Source organism: Hippocampus zosterae, chromosome 15 (genome assembly GCF_025434085.1).
Source record: "Hippocampus zosterae strain Florida chromosome 15, ASM2543408v3, whole genome shotgun sequence".
Lineage (NCBI taxonomy): Eukaryota > Metazoa > Chordata > Actinopteri > Syngnathiformes > Syngnathidae > Hippocampus > Hippocampus zosterae.
Genome location: NC_067465.1, coordinates 7,634,726 through 7,662,349, shown reverse-complemented (window position 1 = coordinate 7,662,349; position 27,624 = coordinate 7,634,726). Strand labels below are relative to the sequence as shown.

At 41.0% G+C, this 27,624-nt stretch overlaps 3 protein-coding genes and 1 long non-coding RNA gene across 4 annotated transcripts; all 4 read right to left on the bottom strand.

Annotated features, from left to right (window-relative positions):
- Positions 1–779: 779 nt before the first annotated feature.
- Positions 780–10,226, bottom strand: vapal (VAMP (vesicle-associated membrane protein)-associated protein A, like). The gene is made up of 6 exons (XM_052088323.1): positions 10,023–10,226; positions 2,962–3,114; positions 2,527–2,630; positions 2,159–2,239; positions 1,465–1,689; positions 780–1,128 (listed from the first exon to the last, which is right to left on the bottom strand). The coding sequence occupies exons 1-6, from the start codon at positions 10,078–10,080 to the stop codon at positions 994–996; spliced, it is 756 nt and encodes a 251-aa protein (XP_051944283.1). The 5' UTR covers positions 10,081–10,226; the 3' UTR covers positions 780–993.
- An 836-nt stretch (positions 10,227–11,062) lies between these two features.
- Positions 11,063–19,223, bottom strand: rab31 (RAB31, member RAS oncogene family). The gene is made up of 7 exons (XM_052088332.1): positions 18,993–19,223; positions 17,800–17,879; positions 16,849–16,930; positions 15,688–15,759; positions 15,329–15,435; positions 14,545–14,654; positions 11,063–14,084 (listed from the first exon to the last, which is right to left on the bottom strand). The coding sequence occupies exons 1-7, from the start codon at positions 19,026–19,028 to the stop codon at positions 13,987–13,989; spliced, it is 585 nt and encodes a 194-aa protein (XP_051944292.1). The 5' UTR covers positions 19,029–19,223; the 3' UTR covers positions 11,063–13,986.
- On the bottom strand, positions 15,926–16,842 carry LOC127616641 (uncharacterized). Its single transcript, XR_007967143.1, has 2 exons — positions 16,506–16,842; positions 15,926–16,465 (listed from the first exon to the last, which is right to left on the bottom strand). It is a non-coding gene; the product is annotated as an uncharacterized LOC127616641 (long non-coding RNA).
- Positions 19,224–19,855: 632 nt separating the features above from the next.
- ralbp1 (ralA binding protein 1) lies at positions 19,856–27,570 on the bottom strand. Its single transcript, XM_052088277.1, has 10 exons — positions 27,455–27,570; positions 26,483–26,767; positions 25,521–25,964; positions 24,603–24,952; positions 23,992–24,153; positions 23,174–23,305; positions 22,960–23,070; positions 22,384–22,505; positions 22,194–22,314; positions 19,856–21,588 (listed from the first exon to the last, which is right to left on the bottom strand). The coding sequence occupies exons 2-10, from the start codon at positions 26,730–26,732 to the stop codon at positions 21,262–21,264; spliced, it is 2,019 nt and encodes a 672-aa protein (XP_051944237.1). The 5' UTR covers positions 26,733–26,767; positions 27,455–27,570; the 3' UTR covers positions 19,856–21,261.
- Positions 27,571–27,624: the final 54 nt, after the last annotated feature.

Genomic DNA, 27,624 nt, shown 5'->3' with positions numbered 1-27,624 from the left:
TCCTTGGGTACCTTTATCAGGTGCTGTCTCACCATGTTGGTCTTTGTTGTTGTGTTTATGATCCTCTGGACGAGTTGGAACTGGGAAAGTCAATTCCTACAGTCTGTCTGTGGCTGCGCAGACGCGACAGAGCATGTGCTCAGCGTGCACTCCATGCTGAGCGACTGCCAAACCTCACTTCAAACACGTGAAAAAGAGAGAGAGGCATAAGAGAGAAGGAAAATGGCTCTCATCGTTCACGTCAAAGAGCATCTCTTTGTACCGGCTCGTTCGCGACCGACACATCACTACTAACAATACACTCCGTTCACACACAGCAATACACTTGCACACTGATGCTTCAGGATTATAGTTCAAGGAGGAATCGACTCAAATGGAAAGCACCACTTTTTTTCTCCATTTTATTTTCAATGTTTAATATCATAGAACATGATTTAAGAATGGAGACCCATTTCAGTCAATGTTTGCCTCAGATGGGAATAGAATATTTGTATGATAATAGAAAGTCTGCATTGATGGGTAAAGAATAGACAAAATGTACAAGGAGGAAGGAGGCACCTTGAGCCCCAACTGGACGTGAACATTCCAAGAAGTAGAAGCAAGAAAGAAGTGATCCAATGAAGGTGATGTAGGTTCTTCTGTCTTTCTTTTAAAAACAATTTCATTAAAACAAGTGAGCCCACACCGATTAAAAGCAACAAAAGAGAGAGAGGTGGTTATGATTCACTTCCATGTGAACTGACAGAACTGTCACAAGACGTGAAGCCTTCTAAGGAAAAAAAAAAAAAAAAAAGACTTTCTTCACCTTTGCTTTCTGGACGCTTGCGCGCACTTAACCGTGTGGGGGGAGGGGGAGGGGAAAAAGGCAACCCCTTTATTGTACACGCGTGTTGGCCCGGATGCCCACGCTGTCGGTGATATGGCAGACGTCAACACAAACACTTGGTTCGAGAGGAAGGAGGAGCGCGGAGACGCCGCCGCCAACTCGTGAGTCTACAAGATGAACTTCCCTAGGAAGAAGCCGATGAAGATGGCCGCGATGACCACCAGGAGGGAGGGCAGCGAAGCGGCTGAGGAGGCGCTCACGTGATCCGAGCGCGCCATCTTCCTCATGCGAGCGCCGTCGTCCTGGCGGAGACAAGCAAAGTGTGCCCATGTCAACTCGGGCTTGGACTGGAAGGCAACACCCCATTTATTTTCGCACAAAAATGTGATGTCAATTTTAACCGCTTGACTGACAAATGTCGATGAGATTACAGTGGAACACAAGCCATTCACAGTTTGTTACAAATATTTGGGGGTTTTTTTTCTTAAGAACAGCTGCATATTTTTGGCATCTTTCTAGAATATTCTAAGATACCCCGAAATCAGCCAGGCCCTGGTTGGTACCACACCAGCGAGAACGCACTTTAACCGTCACTGCGAGGGGACTGGGGGGAAAGGGGGGGGGGGGGCGGGTCTCACCTTTAAATGCCGGTTCTCCTCGGCCATTTTGCCCATCTCGGACTGCAACCGCTTACACTTCTCCAGCAACTTCTTCATCTCGTTGTCATCCAATGATGAGGCAGAAGCGCTGGCCAAAACGGCAGGGGTTGGTGCTGCTGCTGCGGCGGCGGCGGCGGCAGCTGAGGGCAGGTCAGCCTTGGCGGAGTTCATCACCGGGGCAGATTTGCTCAAGTCGGCGTCATTCTGAAAACAGGGAGGGGGACAGCGAGTAGGATCACGTTTGGGGCGGTGTTTACAATCAGCATGTACAAACAGTCACATTCAATCAATTCAAATGCCCTGGAAGAGTTCATTTCTTTAAAAGAAAAAAATTCAGAGGGACAATTATTATTATTATTATTTGTTAATATTGAATGCTTTCAAGTTTTGGGAGTTTTTGTTCATCAAATAGATCTTGCAAAATATTGCACCATGGTGAACTACGAGCACCACCCGTAGCACACAGACTCCTTTAGTGTTACGCCAAAGAATTGCCGCTTATGTACAGTTCAGTTGTATTTCACTTTTTAATACAATGTATCCACATGTACACCTTGAAAAGCACCAGCACCGAATAAATTGGAGATGCCCATTACACATTCCCTGCCCCCCCACCCCTCCCTCCATCCTCTTATCTTGAAACTCATGGTGAAAGAAACAGCCTCTTTCTCACCATCTTATCATTTTCAGAAGGCAACTCGAAGATGCATCTTAACTTGGAATCCATGAGGTCACCGGGTTTTGCGTCTCCCCACTAGCGGCGGCGGCAGAGAAAGAAAGCAGAGTGGGGAAACGTTATACATCGTCACATTTCCCGCCTATCCTGCGATGTGAATGCGCACTTCTGTAAAATCTAAAACATCTTGCCACATTTACACAATCATACCACAAGGAATGCGTTCATAGAAACACGATAAACAAGCTGATCTCACACGACATCATCATAAGAGTCCGGTGTGAGAACATATCACTGGGATATTGCTTCCCTCTGGTGGCAGAAAGGGCACACTTGAACCGTCACGCGTCATGCATGTTCCTCACCATAGAGTCCATGTCAGAGACGTTGGGTGGAGCGAAGATTGTCTGCACCATGAATTTGTGTTTGCTCTTCTCATTGGGGTCGTAGTCAAAGGGCTGTAGCATAACTGAGGAAGGGACGGCAAAACAGAGTCAACACAGTTAGGGTGAAACCGTCCGTCTATTGGGTCGGAGATAATATTAAAACTCATTCAGTACCAGCCAATTCTAAACCAAGTCCGAAAAGACGTTTAAAAACGTCTTTGGGAGTGAATGAGTTAAGAGCGGATATCTTATAGAAAAGTTATATATATATATATATATATATATATATATATATATATATATATTTCCTAATGGGCTCGTGTTTGTCTTCTGTGTATAAAGCGCAGTTACCCGAGCTGACCTACGGCAAACAAACTGTAGGAACTCCGCGGAAAACGCGCAAGCTTCACTGACCAGAGATGTTGACGGCGGCTCCCGCTTCGATGATGCCGCTGTTGGGCCGTACGCAATACCGGCGCGGCGCCGTCGTCTTGACTTTGAAGCACACTCTTCTTTCGGAGGGGTTCTTCAGCTTGAGGTTGGTCGTGACGACATCTGTGAATGGACCTGGCGGAGGGCAGGATGACAAAAGTGTGGAGTTACAACCACAGATCTTTTTGACTGATTTGTACAGTTTCAACTAAGGCTAGCGGTAAAAAGAAAAAAAAACAAGTCTACCACAGAATTTCTTCAAAGCAATAATAATTTTTAAAACATTTTTGGCACATGCAACCACGTTTGGCTAGTGTCCATGTTTATGGCACGGACATTTGTTGCAGACGCGCGCATTAAGACAATGGAGGAACTTTAAAGTAAAAAAAAAAAAGGACAAACATCAACTAGAATGTTTTATGAAATGACTACAAAGTGGAGCAAAAACATCCAGCACCGTGTGAACCTAAATCGGAGCCCGCACATACTAGCACAATGTCAAGGTCACTGTGTATTTGATAGAAAAAGAGGTATGTTAGAAGATATGTTAGTGGCAGCCATCGTTTCAATACTAATCAGAGTGGAAATTCTGTATTTCAAAGGTTGGCAAAGAGTTCAAAAAGAACTTCAAGAGGTCGTTTGAACAGTAGTGGCGCAACTCGATTAGGCCGATGTGATTACAAGGAATAATTGAATCGAGGCTTTCTGGATGGAGCTCGGGTGAACGTCCTGCCATTAAAGCGTCCGACTGACTTCAATGGACTAAGCGGGATGTAAGGCGCCCCTCGATTGGGACCACCTATATGCCTTGAGACGGTTCGAGAGTCCTTTCGCGGTGACACGCGTTCCGATAAGAGTTGACGTTGATGGATTTACAAATCGAGAGACGAAGTCACCGCACGTTAGTTAGCCAAGTTATTGGATATAATAATCAGCCACGGTACCAGGCAATGTAAATCTGCTTAACCGCAAGACATTTGAATCGGCGACGCTAACAGGCATGAGAATCAGCATCCCCTCACAAATCAGCTGTCAGCGCTTCCGCCTCACAGTGCAGAAGTATAGGGTTCAATTCTGGCTCGAAATCGAAATTTCTACAAATGAGTGAGTGGGTACTTGTGGTCTGATAAAAAGATTCAGGGGTACGTGATTTTCAGATTCCAAGACTCCTGGATTTCATTAACAAATCAGGTCAAAAAAACAACTTGTGATGCTCGAGTGCCGTACTTCGCATCAGCCAGTATCATAACGCGTGCCGGATTTGCGAATAGATCACATTTAAAGTTGGAAAGCAGACGCGAGCATCATGAGACGGCCTTTTCTCCGCGGCGAGCTTGCGCTGATTGAGCTGTTTTTCACCATGTCATGACTCAATAAGTCTAAATACAGCTGACAGAGTTAGGACCCTAATGGGAGACAAGCTCGGTCACAAGATGACCCAGACAAAAATACTGATCCTCGCGAGGATACGTAACCGCATCCAAATACAGACTTTCGCAAATTAGTCTTTTATTTCCGCACTTGGACCACGCGGAAAGCCAATTCTAACGGCCAGTAGCAAAACTGTTTCCACCATGCAAAAGCATAGCGGAGGCCAATAGCGTAGCTGATGCTAACGTCTTGTAGCATCGTCGATACTACTGACAGCAAGCATACCGGATTCTAAAGTACACATTTGTGCTTCCTTTTTTTGCGTTTCATTTGATGCGTTTGAGTTTGTCGATGCATGTTTTTTGACAGAGATGAACACGACGCGCGTGTTGGCTTTTCTCTGGAAAAAAAAAAACGTGAATTCGGTGTTTGTGCATGTTAGGTTGTAAGGTATTAAAGGCTGTGCATTAAGCTTGGCGAGTGTTGACAAAAGGCTACATTCACACTGGCTGCTCAGAAAGATAAGACGACAGGCATGACCCGCTTGCAGAACACAAGCATGGCAGTGTTGTGGCAAACGCACGCGCGCGAGCGAGCACAGGTGAGTAACCACGACATTCCGGCAAACCGGTACGACCTCAAAATCACGCCGTCTGTTGAGGACAACGGGTGCTCCGAAATAAACACCAACATTTGTGGCCATTGCCAGTAATATGAACCACCCGACCCTAATCAAGCAGACACGATAAAACTAAAATATCTAACCCGATTAGCACAAATCATCAATATGTTTTTTTTTGTCGTTTTTGAATAGTTAGCGCACGTCGAGATGTTGTTCCATTTTTTAAATTTCAAGCGCATGATGCTTTTTGATGTCTTATGCTTGCCTGTTAGCCTAAACACAGGCATTGAGAACCCTTTCAACGTTCCCTTGGACACTTCCTGGAAAACAGACCATGTCCCAGAGGAGACTGGACAGCGAGGAATTGTAATGCTGCAGCCATGTGGAGACTGTGGAGTACAAAACTGGGACAAAGCAGAGGTCACCAAAAAAAAACAAACAAACAATAAAGCTCTTTGCGCACTGCTCTCGCTCAGTGTAAAAGTCGCGCGGCAACATGACGACGACAATGGCGACCCAGTTGCCAGCGTGTCCTTATTTGGAAGTGCTGATGTAGCAGTCCACCAAGAAGTAAAAACAGAGATTTTGCCATTAGGTAAGCTGCAGCTCGACAAGAGGCATCGTTCATCGTGGTACGAGAGAGCCCCAACTGTTCTTGTTTTGGGAAGGAGGAGGAGAAGATGAGCAGCAATTGAAAAAGTCGTGGCTTGGCGGGAACTTGGATAGATGAATTGTGCCGCAACAATCAATGGGGTTCTAAATTAAACCTTTTTGAGAGGAGGCAACCCCACTAGAACTGATCCTGGTTCTGTAATCCTCACCATATAATAAGATACGTTTCAAATTTAAGATTTTTATATTGTATTATTTACACATTTACATACAAAATAGTACTTCTGTGTGGGTTACTTTTTTTTCTGTTCAATATAAAATCTAATTGAATATTTAATTTGATAGTTCCTGGGTTTTATATTGTGTTCAAACCTTTCCTTGTGGAACAAATAAAAAATGTGCATAGCACGGACATGTCAAGTCAAACAAAGCCTGAAAGGGTTTCACATGCCCACAGCTGACAAATATTGATGACTGCAAATATAGAATATTGCATTTTTTTATTTTATTTTATTTTAAAAGAAACATATCATTGATTGCATTGTATTTATTTATGAAATTTGTACTGGCCTGTTCAGGCCAGCGCCGGTGAACTTCGGGTAGCCCGACACGGTCGCGTAGCGGAAGCGGGCCACCGTAGTAGAACCCTGATTGACGGTCCTACTGCGGCGTATTACACCGGGCAACACTGCAGCAAAGTGGAAAAGAGTTAACGGCAAGAAGTGTCCACTGGAAAAGGACCAGTATAGAAAGTCCATTCCCAAAAAATAAAATACACAGCGAGCACAACAACTCAAGGCAGCATGGAAATGACTCCAACATAAATACGCACATTGTACACCCACACTGCCTCCCCGTCTTTTACCTAACCCCGAGCTGACACCTTGGCTCATCTTATTGCATGCCAGCCAAGTTTGGGTGCCCCGGGCCTGGTTGTGGTCTAAAAATAGCAGGGAGGAAGAAGGAAAAAAAGGAAAAAAGAAAAGAGGGCTGTCCTCTTCTATCCAACTAGAAGAATCTCAGATGGCTGAGGACATGTGATGAGAGAGTCCGTTATTCGTTGGCATGTTGAAAAGTTGAGTCTGAGCATTATTCAATAGTGAAAAAAAACAGTCCGTGTTTTGCTTCATTAATTCAATCGGGTGGGTTCGATCACATACTGTAATCTGATGTTTGGATTTATTATGTCAATTGGGCTTATTCATTAAATCCGACCGGAGAACATTGACGCCGTATGGCAGACTGCTGATCATTAAGTACTAATTGAAGGCTCAATTCAGGGACAAAATATTTTTGAGAGGATCAACCTGAGATACATTTAAGTCCGCGTCCAAAACAAAGTGACCAATAGTTTGCGGCCATTCAGACCTTTAACTCTGGAATCATGTTTTGAACTCAAACATGCTACGTTTTGACTTCAGTGGGAAACACGGTGTTGGGTTTACGGTAGTCAAAACCAGTGCAACGTTTATCGCAATCAAGGTACTCACAATTTTCGGAGGATTTACAATTTAGGTGTTACAGAAAGAACACAAAATCGGTGTCACCTTGAGTTTGCTCGAGTTATTTTGAAATCCAAACTGTCATTTCAGTTCTTTTTTTTGCCAGCTTCACAGCAAGCAGTATTTTGGCAGAAAGTGAGCAATTAAAAAAATTATAAAATTTTAAAAAAAAACTTCAGTTTATTGCCCTGCCCAGATGAAGTTTATTGTCGAACTATCCGTAAAAACAAAGAATTACATGTGCATTTTAAAATGAATACAATTTTTTTCCCATAGTAAAGTCCACTACCTTAAAGCTAACCCTTGATGCAAAAGCCATAAACAGGCGAACAAAACTAGCCTCAATTTTGTGGAAATGATGCACCTTTAAACGTGTATTTGTCGCATAACATGCAGTCAGAGCAGACAACAGATTGCATCTATTCTTTATCCTCTGCAACAATCAAGTTATTTTGCAGCTTATTGGGTAGCTGTGCATATCTTTGTGCATCTCACGTTTATCCGCATTACACTGCGCCCCGGAGACGACATACACGTCAATGCACAATTCATGTATGAAACAATGATTCAAAGCCAATTTAAATCTTTATATCCTATTTAATTGTGGTGTTCGGTATATGCTCAAACATGGCACCCACGATAACTTGAAATGTCAATCTTGTTTTTTTATAACACACGCCGTTACCACAGAACCAAAAAAGACAACAATCACCAATGTTTAGGCTTTGCTCGCATTTACATATAGTTTTTTTTGTACATCAATGATAAATATGTATTTCAGTTTTGTCCTAAGTCACAGCCATTAAGATTATTACTTATTATTTTACTTCTTTTTTTTTAAGCAAGTTTGTCTGAAAACATTTACATCGTCAATACACTGACTTGCTAGTTATTGGGATACAAAGGGTGTTATTATTAAGAATAAAGTAATAGTAGTGTTAGATCATTTATTCAACTGCCCACACCACTCTTCTCATAAATAATGTTCAATGTCCACTACTTAAGTTGTGACACCCGACTTTCTATAGACGATATCAACTCAACACAAAAACGTGAACACAATTTGGCTCGAGTAGATGGGTTTTTTTTTTCACCCAATAATTTAACATGTTCTAAAGAAACATTTGCAAATAAATGGAGGTTTACAAATGTGTAAAACACAGATTGTACCACAAGAACTAAACATAGCTTTTATATTTTGGTGGGGACATTTTCCTTAACCTAGGCTCTTGACCAAATTAAGCCCATCCTGTAAATTGGGCCCCCTGTCTCCTTATCTTAAGTCAACAGTCTCAAACTTGGGTCTTAAACTGGACAGTGATTTTAAACTTGACCAGCAAATTGGTGCCGTTGTTCAATCCAGCTTCTTTCATCTTAAAAGCAGCTGGCCAAAGTAAAACCTCTTCTTTCTCATGAGCACTTTGCGACAGTAATTGATGCCTTCGTCACATCCCGGCTGGATTACTGTAATGCACTTTACTTTGGAGTCGGCCAATCCTCCATTAAGCATCTCCAGCTGGTCCAGAATGCTGCTGCTCGCCTCTTGACTGGTACTCGTAAGAGGGAGCACATAACTCCTCCTCTGGCATCCCTTCACTGGCTCCCGATACATTTTAGAGTTCTTTTTAAGATTGTATTATTTGTTTTCAAATCTTTAAATGGCCTTGCCTGTCTAAGCTCATCCGCCCCAACACACCTGGTTTAGGTCTACGGACCAGACATTATTAGAAGTACCAAAAACTAAGCAGAGGCTCAGAGGGCATCGAGCCTTTTCCGTTGCTGGTCCCTCTCTTTGGAATGACCTCCCACTGAACATTCGGCATGTCTCCTCGTTGCCAATCTTTAAAACTCGTCTCAAAACTCATTTGTATTTTATGGCATTTGACACGGCATGACTTAGATTTGTTCTTGATTTTACTGTTTGGTGCTTTCTACCGCCTTTATTACCGATTTGTCTTACTGTTTATTGTGCATGTTAAATTGCTCCATGTACAGCACTTTGTATGCAGCGATGGCTGTTTGAAAGTGCTATATAAATACTGTTGACTTGACTTGACTAATTTGTTGTTCTATTGTCGTATATATGATATTTGCTCCATGTACAGCACTTTGTGTACTGCGATGGTTGTTTTAAAGTGCTCTATAAATACAGTTGAGTTGAGTAAACGACAGAATACTGTACATTAATTATATAGGTTGACAACGTTCCCTGAAAGTGCATTACTAGTACACATTCATCAGCATAACAAGCAACAGTTGTACTGAACAAATGTTACAAGTGGGGGTTGGGAGACGGGGTTTGTTTGGAAGGAAGTTGAAAAGGGGGTCGTTTTTGACAAGCTAACACTTGGGCTGGCCTGCCTAGCCAACGATTAAATGACACATCACTGAAAGCTAACCAGGTGCAGGTACACAGCACTGCCTGGCACCCGAATGTTTTTCCACATACCCTAAAGCTAGGTGGTTTTACACAATTTCACAAAAGTGAGTTGCATAATGATAATTCGCCAAGTTAGATTTTTTTTCTACAACTGTCAGTCTCTGAAATTGCTTGCTATGACTAAGTGTACAATTCCCATTGCACACATTCAGTCATTCCCTAACCATTCAAACTTGAATGATAGCTGTTGTGGCCTTGCTAACATTGCTAACACGTTCACTTCCAGCGACGTCAGCCTGCCCCGTCATCACACCGCCACCTTTGGCCGCCAGCGTGGCCTCGAGGCTCGGCTCGCCCGCCTCGCCGGAGCGCGAGGAGGAAGTGGCGGCCTGTCCAGTCCGCGGCTAACTTAAGATGGCGCTGAACGTTTGCTAGCACGCAGCCTACGACAAGCCGCTGGAGTGAGTGTAAAAATTACATTTGGAGCCCCAACAACACGCCGTCACGAACCACCGAGACGTTTGTCACGCAACAGGCACATTGCGGCGCACCTTACCTTTAAATTTGAGGTCGGAAGGGGGCTCGAGAACGAGTACCTGGTCCAACTTTGACATTTTAGCTAAAGAGGAGGGGGCGCGTGAGTGGGAACGGGTCACTACGACTATTGCAAAGCTCTGCTACTCTCTCGCTCTATCTCTCTCTCTCTCTCCCTCACTCTCTCTCAGTCCACTGAGCACAACGCAGACGTGCGCGAGCTCGTGGCTACTAATACTAGAGCGCGCGCACGACAACTGCTACCGTTGCGTACGTACGTGCGTGCTTACGTACTTATGCGGCCCCAGCAGATGTGGTTAAGGGCGCAGTAATTGTGTTAAACCCGAGGAGGAATAAATGAGAATGAGTTCAAATTGTCAACACAACCAGAGCCCTCTTTAATTCAACTTACATGACTTTTGACTGACTATAACCCTAACACGTGTGCTTCAATTTGACCTAATGACTAATGACATTTTATCCTATAATGACACTTTCGTGAGCCGCTTTATTTTAGGCTAGACGTAAAATAAAGTGGATCATAACAGACTCCCTGAAAACGAAAACTATGGAGTAAACCCCCGCATACTCACGGTTTGGCACCCACTGTTTTCTCATAAAATTATTATTTTTTTCTCATAAAATAACTTTAGTTTCATACATTGACAACTATATTCTAAAACAATTAGGAATTTCTCTTAAAATTATTACTTTGTATCTTGTAGATTATTTTTTGTCTTTCAAAAAAATGCCAATTACGTGATGACCATCAAAGACGAGGAAATGAAAGTAAAACACCTTCCAGGTCACTCACAATAACATGTCTGTCGTGCATCTTCTAAATATTATGGTTTGAAAAAAAATGTTGCACTTGCCGAGACCTCTTTATACATTTTTTAAAAAAATGACAACAATTTTGCACAGGCCTCGGCTGCACAGGTTTTCAAGATAGCTGAACAAAAATGTCCTCCCTTGGCCCTAACTTCATGGTAATGGGTTAAGTCAGTGAACATAATCCTGTATGCAAAGGACCAAACTAAGATAAAATAAAGTGCAAGAGTATAACATTGTATAATTACCATTTTATTACAGTACACTGATTAGATGCATAAACAAGTAAGAGGGATACAAGAAAGCTCTACGTTCTTTGAGAAATCAGATGATTCATACAGAAAAGGCACTTTTAGGAACATCAACAAATTTGACATCCAGTATGTTTCACATGATCCCTTCATGGTATATAAACAATGAGTCCAGCATGGATGAGATAAAGTATTGATGCGAAGGAAAACTTACTTAAAAAACACGCTTTAAAGAGTGGACTCGTGTAAAAAAAAAAATCTTCTTGACCATATTGTGTTCAATGTGGGCCCACTTGTCGAAAAGTAGAATTCTGATTAATATTGCCTTTGTGGAATATGTTTTAAGCATAAAAATCAATTTCAAGGGTGGCCATTTTGCCACTTGCTGGTGATTGAAAATGACATCACAGTGCCTCGGGCTTAGGCACTGTGATGTCATTTTCAGTCAACAGCAAGTATAGCAGTACAAGGCAAAATGGCCACCCCTTGGTGGATTTTAATGCTTAATTCATATTCCACAAACACAATATTAATAAGAATACCTATTTTGGATTTGTGATGACACAATAAAACAGATGGCACTAGTTACTTCACTTCCCCTTCAAAAAGGTTTGTTTGTTAGTCCATTGTATGTAAACACTTTCTTACATGCTTAAGAGTTTTTTTAAAAGTAAAAAGTAACCCTTTTTGGGTAAAAATATAAAATAATACATGGAAAACACATGTTGTCCTCCCTGTAGTGAAACCACAGAACATTAAAATAGCAGAACCTCCAAAGTGGGACCACACTTCACCTCAGTGAACATTCAAATGATGAGCTTAGCTAACGAACGCTTGTTTTTATTTAATTTTCATTTGATTAAACAGCTATTAACTTCCTTTTACACTTTTATGACAGGTAAGACGCTTAAAGCTGATTACTGTTTGTGCGGGTGAGGTGAGTTTCTTCACACAAACGCCATATAATACTGAGCAGCGATGACATCGAATTAAGTTCCATTTTCTGTTCTATGGTTATCATGGGCATGATATAAAGAAACACAGCCGACAGCAAACAACACCCGGAAAATTGCGATTTAAATTCTTGTAAAATTACACCCTCATTGTTGTTAGGTGACATTTTTTTCCTTGAGAAAGTAAACAAGAATTCTCCGAACAAGGCAACTGTTTTTTGGAATATGACAAATTAATCAGAGTAAAATTGTTACTTTTTAAAAATATTAAGATATTATCATTGTCAATTTCTAACTTTGGCAAGAATAACTAACTTAACTCACACAAAATTATGTCTTCTTCCATGTAAAGTAAAAAAAAATCATAAAATTCAAAATTTTTGTGCCATAAAAATAAAACATAAAAATACATACAATTGCAAATTCTTTCTCTAAAGATTAGGAAATTATCGGATTAACATTACATCTTTTTTCTTGTAGTTTCATATTATATTGACACGAAATTATGACATTTCCACATAAAATTACAGCTTTCTTCATGCCAAATTGACACTTTTTGGTCATTAAACCTTTTTCCATCATAAAATTACTTCATGCCCAAATGATTTGAAACTTTTTCTTCACAAAACTAGCGTGTGTGAAAATTATCACCAAAAAACCAAAAGGGAACCTAACGCGATGGGATTAAATTTTTTTTTAAAAAGCAATCAGCAACTGTTCGCTCTTTGTGAAAAGGTGAATGCTTTTATTCTTGATATGATGTTTCCACAATGGAGGTTCCGCTGCAGTTCATTCAGCATGTAAAAAATTGTAGTAAAGGGGAGAGTACTGTAAGCATTACAGTTGCCTCTTACACAAGTGCATACGTGTGTTTCTGCTGCACAACTGCAGGTGCATTAAAATTGTATGTTTGATGTGCCACCGAAGAGCCCGCAGTGCATTGAAGGTAATGAGAGCAGACGGGAGAAAAGTGCCCTGCAATGCAGCACCAGAGGGCGACATCTGATTTGCTTTGCGGGGCGGGGGGTTCTTTTCTGTGATCATTCGAGATTACGCCACATGTTTGAATAGAATAACAATGAAAAGGAGAAAGAATTGCAAAAGTGACCACAAATTGTAATTCTGTACAATCTTTTGATGCTTGTTAAACTTTAACCTGACAAGACAACCTGCAACTTAGCAAACAGCCAACTGGCAAACAGTTTCAGGTGGATAAGCCTTATTTTGAAAAAAACAACAACACCCGAATTGATTGCAATAATATGATTCTAGTAATATTGCAAGGTTTTTTTGTTGTTCATTTTTTTTCCCAACATGATGCTTTTTGGCAATACCTTTTCACCTTTTCCTCGGATATTCCTGCTGTTGTCTGGTAAATTGCAATTATTTTCCTCCTACATTAAGACTTTTTCTTGTAAAAATCATAAATTTGACTGGAATATTTTTTTTCCACAGCATGGTTGCTCGTATAGTACTACAACTTTTAAAATTGTGACGTTACAACTTTAGTTGTCTTCCCATTTAATTCAAGTAAGGTTACATTATACATCTTGTAAAATTGCATTTTTGCTCCCCTAAATACAGGATTTTCTTGCGTTGCAGTTTTAGAATGTGATGTAATGTTTTTTTCTCGTAAAAATCTCATCTCATAGAACAATGTTAGTTTTTTTCCTCATAATGTTAGAACTTTATTCTTGTCGAACAATACCTTTCTCTTAATATTACAACTTCTTCCCTGTAAAATAAAAATGATAAAATAACTTTTTCTTTTAATATTATGACTTGTCAATTTTTAACTTTTTTTATGATCGCAATATTATAAAATGTATCGAGAATATAAAACCTTTTTTTCCCCCTTTTCATAGTGGCCCTAATACCTTTTAAGACATGAGACACTAAGCATAATGAATGAATGCATTGTGGCTTGTGACCTTGACAGTTTGTTGCTGTACTAGCAGCACCTCCTGGCGGACACAGCAGGCTGTCGGGTCAGTTTGAACGACTCCGTACTTTCCACGTCGGGGTTGTCCAGCGGTGGGATCTGTTTGCCTGAAATAAAAATATGTGAAAACGGTGCTACGTTGTATTTGGAAGCACAGAAAGTCCTCATGTTTTCACGTGCGATATGGTTTACGTTAAACCTGTGATACAACACGTACTAAGGGGCACACAACAGGGGGGTGCATCTCTCCAATAAAAGATAATTCGTTAAATATCTCGATACATGGGGTACGATACGATTCGAGAGCGGCACATCTTCATGTGGAACGATTAGATTCGCCACAGCGGGATTACGATTTGATTCGCTATAGTATAGCTTTTGTCATTTTTAATAATATGTAAAAACATATAAAAGCTCTTCAATTAAATCCAAACTATTCATCCATGCACCAAATCCAAACTGTTTATCCACACATGGGTCGGTCGGGGAGCCTATCGAAGCAGTTGTTTCATTTGAACCGTTTTTCCGATAAATATCAGTCTACGTATGAAGTGGCATGAAACGTACTGATCTTCTGGAAGAGTTCCTCCACATTGACGGCATTCCTGGCGCTGGTCTCGATGAAGATGGCGGCAATGGATTCGGCGAACTCCTTGGCCTCCTTCATGGGGACTTCCCTACAATGTCACGTATGAGCTCAATGAGGATCTTTTTTTATGGACATGCAATAGCGCTCTGAGTTTAAGTTGCTCTGAGACTGCTCAAAACTGAAAGCACTCATAAATCATATCATCTTTCGCCATTGAAATGAATGCAGATGTCAATACTAAATTCCAGCGCACCCAAAAGCACCAATAAAATGTTTGGTAACACGTAGGAAAACTAGCATTAAAGCAAAAGCATGGTGTGTACACCTTCACCACCAGGGGGCAGAGTAACATATTTAGACATGCTGAAGAAACAAGACCGTTGCAACTAAGCCACAGTAATATAAGCCCATTTTTGCACAGGATAAAGAATATATGACTGTGAGTATCATTTGCTCGGTCTGCACATGTTGATACCATTTGTGTTGAACTGTTATTCAAAGATTTCAAACTACTGCAACATTTGAGACATTTTGCATGGCGCGTTAGCATTAAGTTAGCAGACTTTTGTGAGACAATTAATGTGATTTGGTGAATGAAAAGTGTCATTCACTTTTGTTTGTTTTTTTACGGTAAAATTTCAAATGGCCTTGAAGTAAGACCTTGTCTGTCCTGTATTTTTCAAAGATTGTTCACTGCCAAACTTTTCATGTTTGCTACATTATGGTACCACTTTATGAGTCCAACAACAATGACTCTCCCACCTGATGTCTCCGAGGTCATTCTTGTTCCCTGCGATGGCGACAACAATGTCCTCGGGTCCGTGTTCCTTCAGCTCTTTCACCCACTTCTTCAATGTCTGGAAAGAGTCCTGCACACACAGTTGGCTGAAAATTACCAGGTCAGCTTAAAATTCCCTCCATTCTGTGGTAATGCAGTTGCACAGAGTTGCGATAGGGGAAAAAAGGGTGGAAAATAGTTGTCGGATGTCCTTGTGGTTTGCAAGTCTGCCACAGAGTTCTGACGTTCTGTGTCTTACCTCGGCTTTGATCTTGAGACCGTGTGAGTTTTCTGTTTTCTTTTTTGTTATCATTATTATTGCTGTGCTCAATGAGAGGCTTACCAGTTTGGTGATGTCATAGACGATGACAGCAGCAGCCGATCCTCTGTAGTACATTGGAGCTAATGAGTGGAACTACAAAGGGGGAAGAAAAAAGGCTTCCATTAACTTGACTGAAATTTTATGAGAATGTGTCGTAAACTAGACTCAAGTGGGCTTTCCTGCCATGACCCCACAGACAGCTCGTGACGACTAGAAACCATGACGCTTCTTGTGATGAAGCGAACTTCGGTGAAGACCGTTTCAAACCCTCGGCAATGCACTTTATTAAGAAACGCTGTCAACAGAGAAATGCTTGCAAATTACACTGGTCTCAAAAACATGACTCATGCGCATTCAGCAAGACCTTCTGTGCTGACCTGAACACTACCTGAAGCACTGCCCTAACGTGTACAACTTCATAGCTAGTACATGTTCCATGAAATTGTACTAATTTACTTGTATTTGTTATTTTGAAGATTCCGCAGCAATTCTGATGGCTACACTGCCTCCAGTACGTACAGCTTCACCTCATCACAGATTTTTAGGGTGAACCTATCCCGCTCTAAAAACACACTTATTAGCTGTTTTTGTGCTTATCTTATGGCATCTCGGTACCAAACAAACATTACTATACACTTATACATAATACGGCTGAATTGGCGGTAATTTGATTTGGGATTTGAGTGGCCGTGGAAAAGCAATCGGCGAATGTGAGGCCTTGTAAAGTGCCTTGGGCGCCATTTGGTGTATACCGGTACTATTTTGATCAAACTGGATTTTTCAGTTGTTGGACGACGACCTGTCTTTTTTTTCTTTTTTCAGAAAAGTACAAAAAGAACCTATTTGATTTCATTTGGATGTCATTCATGACTGTGAAGCGGGATTTTGGGGGCAAAAGACAAAAGTAGTCCTTTGTCGAAATCTTGCGGCATCTTTCAGCAATTCTAATTCTGCGCTTTGTCATTAACCTCCACAATTAGCGACGGTTCACTGTGTTCAATATTTTCCCTGTGGTCAAATGTGAATGTGACTCCAGGCTAGCGGTGTCCTTGTGATCTTCAACACGAAGGCAGATCATGGCATTTCACGGCAGACAGTGCATCGGTCACAAGAGAACAAGATACATGATGGGGGCATGTAAACAACAACTAAAAAAGGACAACAAGAGTAGTAGTAGGTCACCCGCTCCTGTCCCGCCGTGTCCCAGATCAGAAATTTGTGCAGCTCGCTCCCGGACGGCACGGTCTTGGTCAGGAATGAGGCTCTAAGAAGAAACATATAGCATTAGCCACAGCATAAAACTTCACTGAGCAATTAACTTTATTTAGCATTCGTGACAGTGTGAAACTTCCCTTAGCATTAGCGTCAGTCTGAAACTTCCCTTAGCATTAAGGACGGTTGAAAGATTCCTTTAACATTAGCCACAGTGGAGCATGTCACTTGGGATTAGCAACAATCTAACGCATCCTTTAGCATTAGCAACACTGAAACATTCACTTTGCATGAGCAACAATATGAAACTGTACTTGGCATTAAACGTCCCTGGGCATTAGTGAGGGTCGAAAACGTGAATGAGCATTTGCGATGGAGCAAAAAGTTTCTAGTATGAGTAATAGTCAAAAACATCACTTTGCAATAGCACAGTTAAATCTTTCACTCCGTTTTATATTTCTCACAGCCTCACTTAGCATTTAGCAACAGGCTAAACATTCACTTTGTATTAACTTCATTCAGCATTGGCATTCAGAATTAGCAAGAGCAGATTCTCTATTGGTAATATCACACAATAACTTTCCCACAAGTTTTAAAAAAATAAAAACCTATTTCTCTGGCCATTCCAACAAGACTGAGCATTTTGGCAGACTGTCATATCGGGGATATCTTTTCACATTGCTTTACATTAAATTTAGCTTAGAATTAGACTTAACTTAGCATTAGCCGCAGTCAAAACCCCCGCATCAATTTCTTTGTACACTTGTGTGATGGTTAACAATTTTAAACTTTAACCTGTGTAGTTAAAAAATAATTAATGGTTTAAACATTTTGAATTTGGAATACATTATTTCAGCTATTTCCATAATTCCAACTTTATTTCACAAGCTGCTATGCTGTTCTTCTTGACTGTGGTCTCACCCTATCGTGGGGCTGATGTTGTGGTCAAAGTGATCCTGGACAAAGCGACATACAATGCTGGATTTGCCCACACCAGTGTCCTGCACACACATACATACACGTACGAACATTGGCAGTCAGCAAGGACAATGATTCATTCAGAAAAATATTTTCGCTCCCAATCATGCAAGACAATGAGAAATGCAAAATCATAGAGCACCATTATGTATCCCAATATTTTACAATAATGTATTTACACAGCTGACTTCACTTGTTAAACCTTACCAGCATTAAACTTCACTTAGCAGAAGTGACAAGCCAGTGCTTCACTTAGCACTCTTTCAAGTGTTTCCATTTAAAAATGGCAGCACTTGCCTCAAGAGAAGTGCATGTTAATTATTTATTTACAAATACAAATAATTTGAAAATATTAACATTTGTGTTGAGAATGCTAAATAATTTTACAATAAATACAAAAATAGTGAAATGTATTTCAAGAAAATTATTTTTAAGTTTAATTATTACATTTGAACGTATTGTATTAATTTAAAGGGTTTTACTCAGTCAAATTTAAATTCCATTTTTTAGTAAAGCGTTTTTTTAATATTACAAAAACATTAGGTGAAAAAATTTATTTGGAATGCACATTAGGACCATTTTCAATATTTAATAATTTAATCTTAATGTACAGTATTATTTTGTGAGTCGCTGTCGTGAGCGTTGAGGGGACAAGCCGAAAGTCACAAAAAGTAATTCAAAATTTGTTATTTAATTAATTAAAAACGCAGAGTAAATGTTGTACTTTTCCTGTGTTTTTAAACAAAACAAAAGGCAACCAATTGCCCAATACTGTAAATGTACGTTAAGTAGTTAATGAGTTAAGAAAAAAAATCAAACGGTCAGCTCTCTCATGAAGTGACAGTTAAATGTCGAGTCGGTGCGATTACGTCATAGAACGTCAGAAGGTAACCAAAATGTTCCCGAATTGTCAGCTGCTCCTGATGAGGTTTGTTTTTTTGGGGTCAACAGTTTGTCATCAAAGGGGTACAACGGGTTTCACGATTTTCATGGAAAAAAAGTCGACAGTTCAGATCGCTAGTTAGTACAGGGTCTCGTGAAGTCCAACACATAAAGTTAGATTAAACAAATAACAAACACATTTACAGCGAAAGAATGTCCCCAAAATGGAGGGAGATAAAATAGGTGTCACTTACCCCTAAAAGACAAACTTTGAGCTCCCTTATCGCCATGGTGGATCGCCAAAATGACTTAAATCATTGTACAGTACATTAGTGTTCCATTACTGTCTTTGTCTCGTCATATTTGAAAAGTGTTTTTTTCAGCGGCAGTCCCCGACTCTACGTAGGAGAGAAAAACCCAGCCCCGGACTGTCTGACTTGCTGACCATCAGCAAGAACATCTCGCACCAAAATGTGATGCGCATCCTGTGACGGATTCCAAAATAAAGAACTACTGGTAAATGGCGAAAGAAGCGCGCACAATGACACAATTTTAAACTGAAGAGATCCTGTTTTTAATTGCGAACAGCATACGAATTCATTGTTTGTCACCTCGCAAATTCCTCTAAAAACATTACTAGAATATACGTACACACATTATTTTCAACATGAATAATTTCATTTTGCTAACTTCCTGTATTGGGTTTTTGTGACTACACGTAACTTTGCATAACTGGATGTCTGAAATGGGCAAAGGACAAAAAAAATATCAATATCAGTTAATGTCATCCCTCGTTTGTCTTATTTTGTATTTATTTTTCCCTTAATATAACTACAGTTCTTTCGAAATGGTCAATAGATTTTTTTACAAATGTTTTAAATCTGAGATGAAAGTAAATTTTCAAGAATTCTTTTTTTTTTATTGTTGTAGATTCTGAATCTGCCCTAGTTTTTTCTCGAGCACATCAGGTTTTCATTGTAATCATATTATTGTAGTATATTTAGTAATATTTAATGCTGAATGGAAACATTAAAAGGAAAAATTCTTTGGCCGTGTTGGGCATAACGCAAACAAGTCACTAAAAATGCATGCTTTTCCTTATTCCTCACAGCATATAAATGTTTCAGTCACAGCGTTATTTAATAACACAGATCATGAGACAAGAAGCAAGCATACAAGTCAATTAATGTGTGTATAAAATAATTTACACGGCGAGGGGGAAAAAATGAAAATATGAAATGTCACACCCGTGCCTCCAACAAATTGCCAGAAGATAACAGGATAGTGTTATAAAATACAGAGCAAAATATGAGAAATCATTATGACAATTCCCATGGAGATGATTGCACGGTAACACTTCTTTCAGCCATTTGTTACCTATAATATACAGCATTTCTACAAACATTTCAATCCACGTATATCTTCAATGTAAATATTTAGAGCTATCATATGTATTCAAAGAGCATTTGTTTTGTTTAATCAGTCTTCATTTTGGCACAGTGTATTGTTGACATATGAATTTATGAAAATATATGACAGACTAACATGTTTATTATTATTATATGCGAGGAGTATTTGTGGACTTCTTGGTTTCGTTAATTTTCAAGAGTTGCCCAAAGGACTACATCCAACGAGTGTTTCTAAATCTTCAAGAATTTAGTCAATGTATTGTAAGATGAACAAACCCCCCCCCAAAAAAAAAAATCTGTATCAAAAACAAGTTTAACCAGCTGACGTCATATTCAAGGAATTTACAAGGGCTTTCGAGATGTGTAATTATTTAGTCAATATGTTAACCCAAAATTAAGCAATGATCAAAATACTTGTTTTTCTGCTTGAAAAATAAAAATGCCAAACACTACCAACCAGGTCAAGCAACAAACATCATGAACTCAAACATCAGCGAGACTTTTCTAGCGCTGTAATTAATTTGTCAATATTTATGCATAAAATGAAGCAGTAATGGAAAGTAAAGTGGGGGTTTTTTTCTCTTATGCTTGAAAGTCGCTACGTTTACTCTTAACCACGGGCCAAAAATTAATTTTCAGCAAAGTTCATCAACTCATGCATAATAAAAAGCCATGATAAGAACCTCCCATATCTGTAGTTATTTAGTCAATATGTAGCATGAAGCACTGACAATCTTTTTTTTTATACTTGTAATTTGCGACTAAGCAGGTCCAAAATAAATTGACAACAAACCTCATCAACTCAAACGTCATTTAAAAGGCTTATACAAGGACTCAGATTTGTAGTTAGTCAACATGCTGCCTCATGATGAAATAATGACGAAAAAGAAGACTTCTTTTTTTGTTGTTGAAAATGTCAACATTTACCGCTACCTCAATCAATTCGGGACAAACCTCATTGACTCACACATCGTACGAAAGGCCACAGCAAGGACTTTCCAGATTTGTAATTATTTGGTCAATATGTCACCATAAGATGAAGCAATGATGTACAAACGATGGTAATTTGTATTTTTTTTTTTTTAGGTGAGGGAACACTTCTTCCAACTTTGCCTCACATGTTGCCATCCCGCCGATCTTTGTTGGGCGACGGCTTAGGAGGATCCTTCACTGTCTTTCCGGGGGGTGCCACAATGCAGGCAGCAGCGGCGGTACTGGTGCTGCTGTCGGCAACCTTGGCTTGCTCCTCGCCACTGCCTCGAGCTTCCGGGCTGGGTTCCGTGGGTGCGGCTTGCTCGGCTGCTGTTGGTGTCGGCAGCGGCGGCGGCAGAGCAAGCTCATGCTGCAGCTTGTGACTCTGTAGGAGGCGCAGTTGGACACGCAGCTCCAAGATGGCCTCCTGCTCCTCGTGGATGGCCTGGTTCAGGTGGGTGTTCTTGTTCTGTGACGCAAAAGTCGGTCGGTAACGGTCATCTCATGAGATTCCAACCCAGTGAACATCTAAAATCCTTGCATTATTTTCAGTACTTGTCTTCTTTAAGGATGCAAATGAGATACAATACATCCTGAGATGGAGCCCATGTGTTTTTAAATAAGGCCAACAACATTCCACGATACTGTATGTAATAAAATCGTATAGTAATACCATAATTAAGTACAATGTAAACAAACACTTTCGCCCATCATGATTAAATAACTGGGTTTGTCTTGTGTGCACAACTTGTCACCAGGGAGCAGAATACTACAGTTATGCAGACCTACAAAAAAAAAAGTTTCACAACTACTGTAACTGAAGCTACAGTAAAAGTCGTTTTTTTCCCCAGAGGATAAAGAATATACATGAGAAAAATGTTTTTAATCACTTTTTTTTCATTTCATTATCAACAAAAATAAATGAAACAATTATTTGATGAGATAAATTGATTTAAAAAAGGCGTTAACCCTTTTCGTGCACACTTGACTGAAGCATCATAACATTTGATGACATTTCACACAACAACGGCTTGAACTCGCTTGCTGTTGACTTTTGAGGCAATTCCTCTTTACCTCCAGCTCCTCGTTTTGCTTCTGAAGGTCCTCCAGGATCATCTGCAGCTCCTCCTCGTCCTCACTTTCGCTCTCACTCTCCGACGAATACTCCTCGGTCTCGCTGCGGCCCTGCTGACGACTGGGGAGGAAGATTAGGGCTTTAGTTAATACTCTGGCACCACAGCGTATATTACGGCCACTGACTTACCTCTGGATATCTGCGATCTCCGCCCGTAGCCTCTCGATCTCCTCCTTCTCTGCGGCAATCTGTCGGCGCAATACTTGCTCCAGAGAGATTAACTCCTCTTGTTCTGTCAGGATCTCATTTTCCTGACCAGACATAAGGAAGCAAATGTCATAAATAAATGTGATGAAATCAACATGTTCTTGCTTTTTTAATATACAGTATAATGTACAACATTTACAGTCCTCTCATATTTTGATTTACTTTCTTATGTTTTATTTATTATTAAAGTTATCTTTGACTTTGTTTCGAATACCTTTGATGTGCCGTGTTGTCACTTTTCAGTTGACCTCAAAAACGGTGTGCTTGTTCAATCATTAAAAATGCATCGTTCAAAGAAAGCAAGCCATTTTTCATTACCGAAGATCGGTGACCTATTTTTTTAAATGTCACATGTACACAGGTGTCGATTGAAAGTATAGTTTTTTGCAAAAATATTACATTGACCAAATTATGACGAATAAAGTATCAGGCTAACGCTTGCGATATACACAACCAGTGCTGGTTTATAAACTGTATGTAAGGTGGCGAGGCACTCACCTGTGCCAGTAAAAGGTTAACCACTTCCTCCTCATTCTCCGTCATCTCTTCTTTGGAAACGTCTTCCTTGGACAAGCTGGCGATTTCCTGGGCGATCTTAGTTTCACACTCCTAAATCATCGCAACAACAACAACAACAAAAAAGAGTTACCACCATGACGCCAACCTCGTTCAACGAAGGAGGGCGTGGCATTTGAAAATGAACGCCTCTTACTTGTCGCTTGGCCTCCCTCAGCTTACGCTTGAGAGCTGTGAGGATTCTCTGGACCTCCCAAAGACGCTCCTCTTTGGACAAGTCCTTTACGCCAGCCTGCAGGTCCCTGTGCAGGCAGTTGAGCAGGAACTCCTACACAAATACATCAGTCGGGACAAGATGCTAAAAAAAACAACAATAGAGGAGAGCCTCAAAGTTATTTATTTATGTATTTATTTTTTAATGGCAAGGAGACTATTTTATCCAAGACGAGATTATGTGTAGCATGAAAATGGACTTCAGCGGCAAAGTGGCGACAGGAGAGTATTGCATTACTTTTTTTTTTCCTTTTCTAGTAATAAGTCTTCAAAATTTAACAGAGGCCAATTTTGGTTTGAAGTCTCTTTATCACATGATTTTTTTTTAAGTCAAGAGAAAATTCTATTACCTTGCTGACAGTTTCGCCTGTCACTTCAGCTTCACCACTTCTTAGTGTGACGTGACATTACAAAGTGGTGACTGCTCTGACGACAGCTGGAGTGACAGACAAAACTGTCAGCGAGGGAAGCTAGTTTTCTCTTTACTGTGGTGGGACTACTTATTGCATTCAAGAGTTTCTAGCCATAAACACCCAAAAGATCAACTAGACAAATGTTCCTCAAAAGGAAATGGAGGGCAGCAAGAAAATGGGCCTGTGCAGCAAAATAGAAACCGCAGAGTATAGCATATATTTTTATCACTTCCAGCCTTGTGTCCCCTCTAACCTTAAAATGGGAATTTTCATTCAAGAGGAGACTAACGGCAGCAACGCAACAGACGGCAAACATTTATCTTCTCACCTGTCGCCTAATCTCCTCTTTGATGCTATCCTGAGTCTCAGGCAGTGCCGGCATGGTGGCCATGTTGGACCAGCGGAGCGGGCGCACCACCTGCCTCAGGGCCACGTCACCGAACAGCTCCTTCACGTGCGTGAAAAACATGTAGAGGACCCGGTTTCCGATCTGAAATAATGGTGAGAGGGTCAACGTTTATTTACTAAACACAAGGTGGGAGAAGCCCTCTATTATTAGGGCGTTTTCGATCACACACAAAAATTAGTTCACATCTATTAGACATAACTCAACAAATGTTCTCCGATTGAACATAATTCGTCGCGTCTCAACAATCAACTACCATTTAACAGTGGCCCATATACTTAGAGGAGTAACTTTGCCGTTTGCTGTCCCCACATGCACTTTTGTGATCTCTAATATTAAACGGGGTTCATTTTATTTTGTAATTTCGTGTAAAATATGATTTAAGAAATTTAAAAATTGTCAAAATTGCATACTTGGTAAATTGGGAAAAAGTGGAGCAGCCCAATCGATATCCCACATCAGAATAAATGCTCTAAAGTAGGCCGGAGCTTCAAAGATAAACAGACCTAATTTATGGCAATGTAAAAAGGGACCTGTATGGTGGGGTTGAGGACGATGGAGATGTTTTGGATGTTCATCTTGGTGTCGGCCTCCTTGGCGATGACATGATCCATGTGCGTGACCAGCCAGCCCAGCAGGAGGCGGCTCTCGGGCGGCGCCTCTACCAGCAGCCGCTGGAACTCGCTCACCTTGTCGGCCTCCGCCTGCCTACCGCACGCATCCTCGAAGCGCTGTCCCAGGTCCCGGCCCAGCAGGTTGTCGGGCAGCTCGCGCAAGTACTGCTTGAGCAGGCTGGCCACCGTGTGAGGGTCGTACTCCTCCAGGCACGGGCACTCCTCCCGGTCATATGCCGCTTTCAGCTCGTCCACTTTGGACTTCATACCTGACAGAGACACGAAAGATCATTCATTCTAGTTTTTTTGTTATTGTTTTTTTTTGGGGGGGGGGGTCATCTTCTCTCTGTGCCCCCTTTTTTCTCTCTTGCCATCCTCCTCCAAAACAATAAAATAGGTCTCCTTACATTCATTTGCTATTGCTCTGTCTCAATACAAACTAAGGACCAATATATGTACTTAATATTACTGTGTTGTTGTTGCTTTTTGTTCCGTCTTTTAACTCAATCTATCTATCCCCCTCGAAAAGCCACAAATTAACAGGGACTTGTGGTTGTGCCTGTTCTTTTATTTGACTTTCCTCTCTCTATCTGTCCCCACTCATTCATATTGGCACATGCTAATGTTGCTTCCTGTAGTCTTCCTCTCTGCCTGTCACCTCTAAAACTAAGAAAGAGTTGTTATGGCGATTTTTTTTTCCTCCATCGGTCCCGTTTGAAAACCCATCTTAGGAAGTGTTGTTTTTGTTTATTCTCTCACTTCTCCCTATTTGTCCTCTCTTACAAGGGTATATACAATCAAGCAGATTTATAACTATTTTCATGGTGTGAAGCATACCTGAGACGCGATAGATGCCTTCACACTTCATGCCGTAGTTCTCGATGTAATCCACACACTCCCTGAAGATTGCGGGCAGCTGGATGCCATCATATAACGCAGTCCGCTTCACCGCCTCCGCTAGGGGGGCACCGAAGATGGGCCTGAAGGCGGGCATCTCTGCTGGCAATGCCTCCACGTCAACGGCAGGGACGGTACAAGTGCCAGGCTTCTTCTTTTTCTTCTTCTCTTTCCACTGTTTCACCACATCTGCAGCTGTCAGGTCCTTGGACTTCTTGTCTTTTGCCTCTTTGGGGCCCTTCTCCTTCACCTTGAAGTCCTTCTCCTTCTTCTTGGAGAAGCTAGGCTTCTTGAACACGTGGATGCCTTTTGAGCGCTTCATCTTGGACGGGCTCTCCGCCTCGTCTGCCGAGCTGTCCTCCTGGAAGGCGGCATATCCTTCCGCTGGGTCGAGAGAGGGAGAGCAAAAGTGAGGGAGAGTTTTGGATAGTTGTTCTACATGAGAAACAGGAAGGGAGGGGGGAGAAACGGGGGGTGCTTGGAAAAAAAAAAGAGGTCAGCCACGAATGTGGCACAACTCCCTTGTGCTTCAACCGCCCTACTTTTAAATGATTTAATGTCTTTAAAAAAGGCAGTTCGTGCTCACTTATGCCACCAGGTATTGAAAACAAAAGTTGGTGAGTAAAAAAGTTATTTAATATAATGCAATATTGTAAAACATGTCAAATATATTCTTAATAGTACATTAACAAATATTCCATAAATCTAGCTGGCGGTGTGGAGACCGGACCCCACAATCCCGCACTTTCCACCCCCCACCAGCTTTTTCTTTGGCTTCTTTTATGAAGCCACCATAAAAGGGAACCCGAAATGGAAATAAGTAAAACTGGGATGAAAAATTAAAAACAGGCAATAGAAACACCATCCATCCATCTAGTTAATCCATATTAAGTACCACTTACTGCGCTTCTCCTTCTTCTTAAACTTGTTCTTCTTCTTGCTGTGCTCTTTGTCCTCATCTGACACGTATGCATCTGGTGCCTCATGGTGGAGGCCATCGTGCGGTGGCGATGGGTCACCGGTGCGGTACAACCCGGGAAACTTGGTGGGGCTTATCTCCTCGGAGCTAGGGGTGCGCGCCACGCCACCCGGATGCTCAGCCCGCCGCTGCTCGGCGGGGCTGCTGCTGGGTGGCAGGAAGCACTCGGTCATGGTAGCTGCCGATCACGCCCTTGCTGCCATCACAACTGTGAAAAGGTTATCCATGAGTCATAAACTCATTTTGCTTTTAGGACAACGGTGGGCGCCTCGAGTGGCAGGTATCAGAAAATTTTATAATTAATTATCACATTACATAACAGAGTAATCAGATGAAAAATGAAGATTAATAAAAGAACAATCACTAAAGGTACAGCTTTACAAGACTTTTGATATTAATTCAAATTCCTTTGACACTTGCAAAGTGAATTATGATCTTATTCACACCAGTGAGTCTGTCAAAACATTAAAACAGAAAAAAAAGACTGAACGTATGTAAGCGAGTTATGAGCTAATGTTTACGAACCTGTCATTAAAGGTGGAATCTCCCCAGAGTAAAATGCAGCTTTAATTATGTATAGTGACCTTAAAGATGCTAATCCTTCACTACACCACTCGACGTAACTAATAAAGGCAAGTGGCCAGTAATAATGTTTTCTCGGGGATTTTACAGGTTCGGCGTACAATATAAGCGAGTAGAAGCAGGATAGTCAGGAAAGTGTTTTAAAAAGGACATGCTAAGCACTGAATGAAGGGGCCCGTGTGTGCTAACGATACTCCAGCATTGCGAGCCGTTAGCTTTTTTCCGCTTATCTTAAAAAAAATGTTGACTTTCAACACCGTTTTGTTCAAAACACTATAGGAATGTGTGAAGTATTTTAAGTGACAAACTTTACCAAGTGCGGTCAAGTCCACAGCCTCGTAGTTTCCGGTTGTCTCGGGTCGTGAAATAAATAAAGCCCTCTGCGCCTGCGCAGTGGAACAAGTGCACGCCGGGAAACCAAGAGTTTCCTTCCTTATTAATGAGGAAGTAATAAATACACTGTACGGTACTGTATACAGAAAC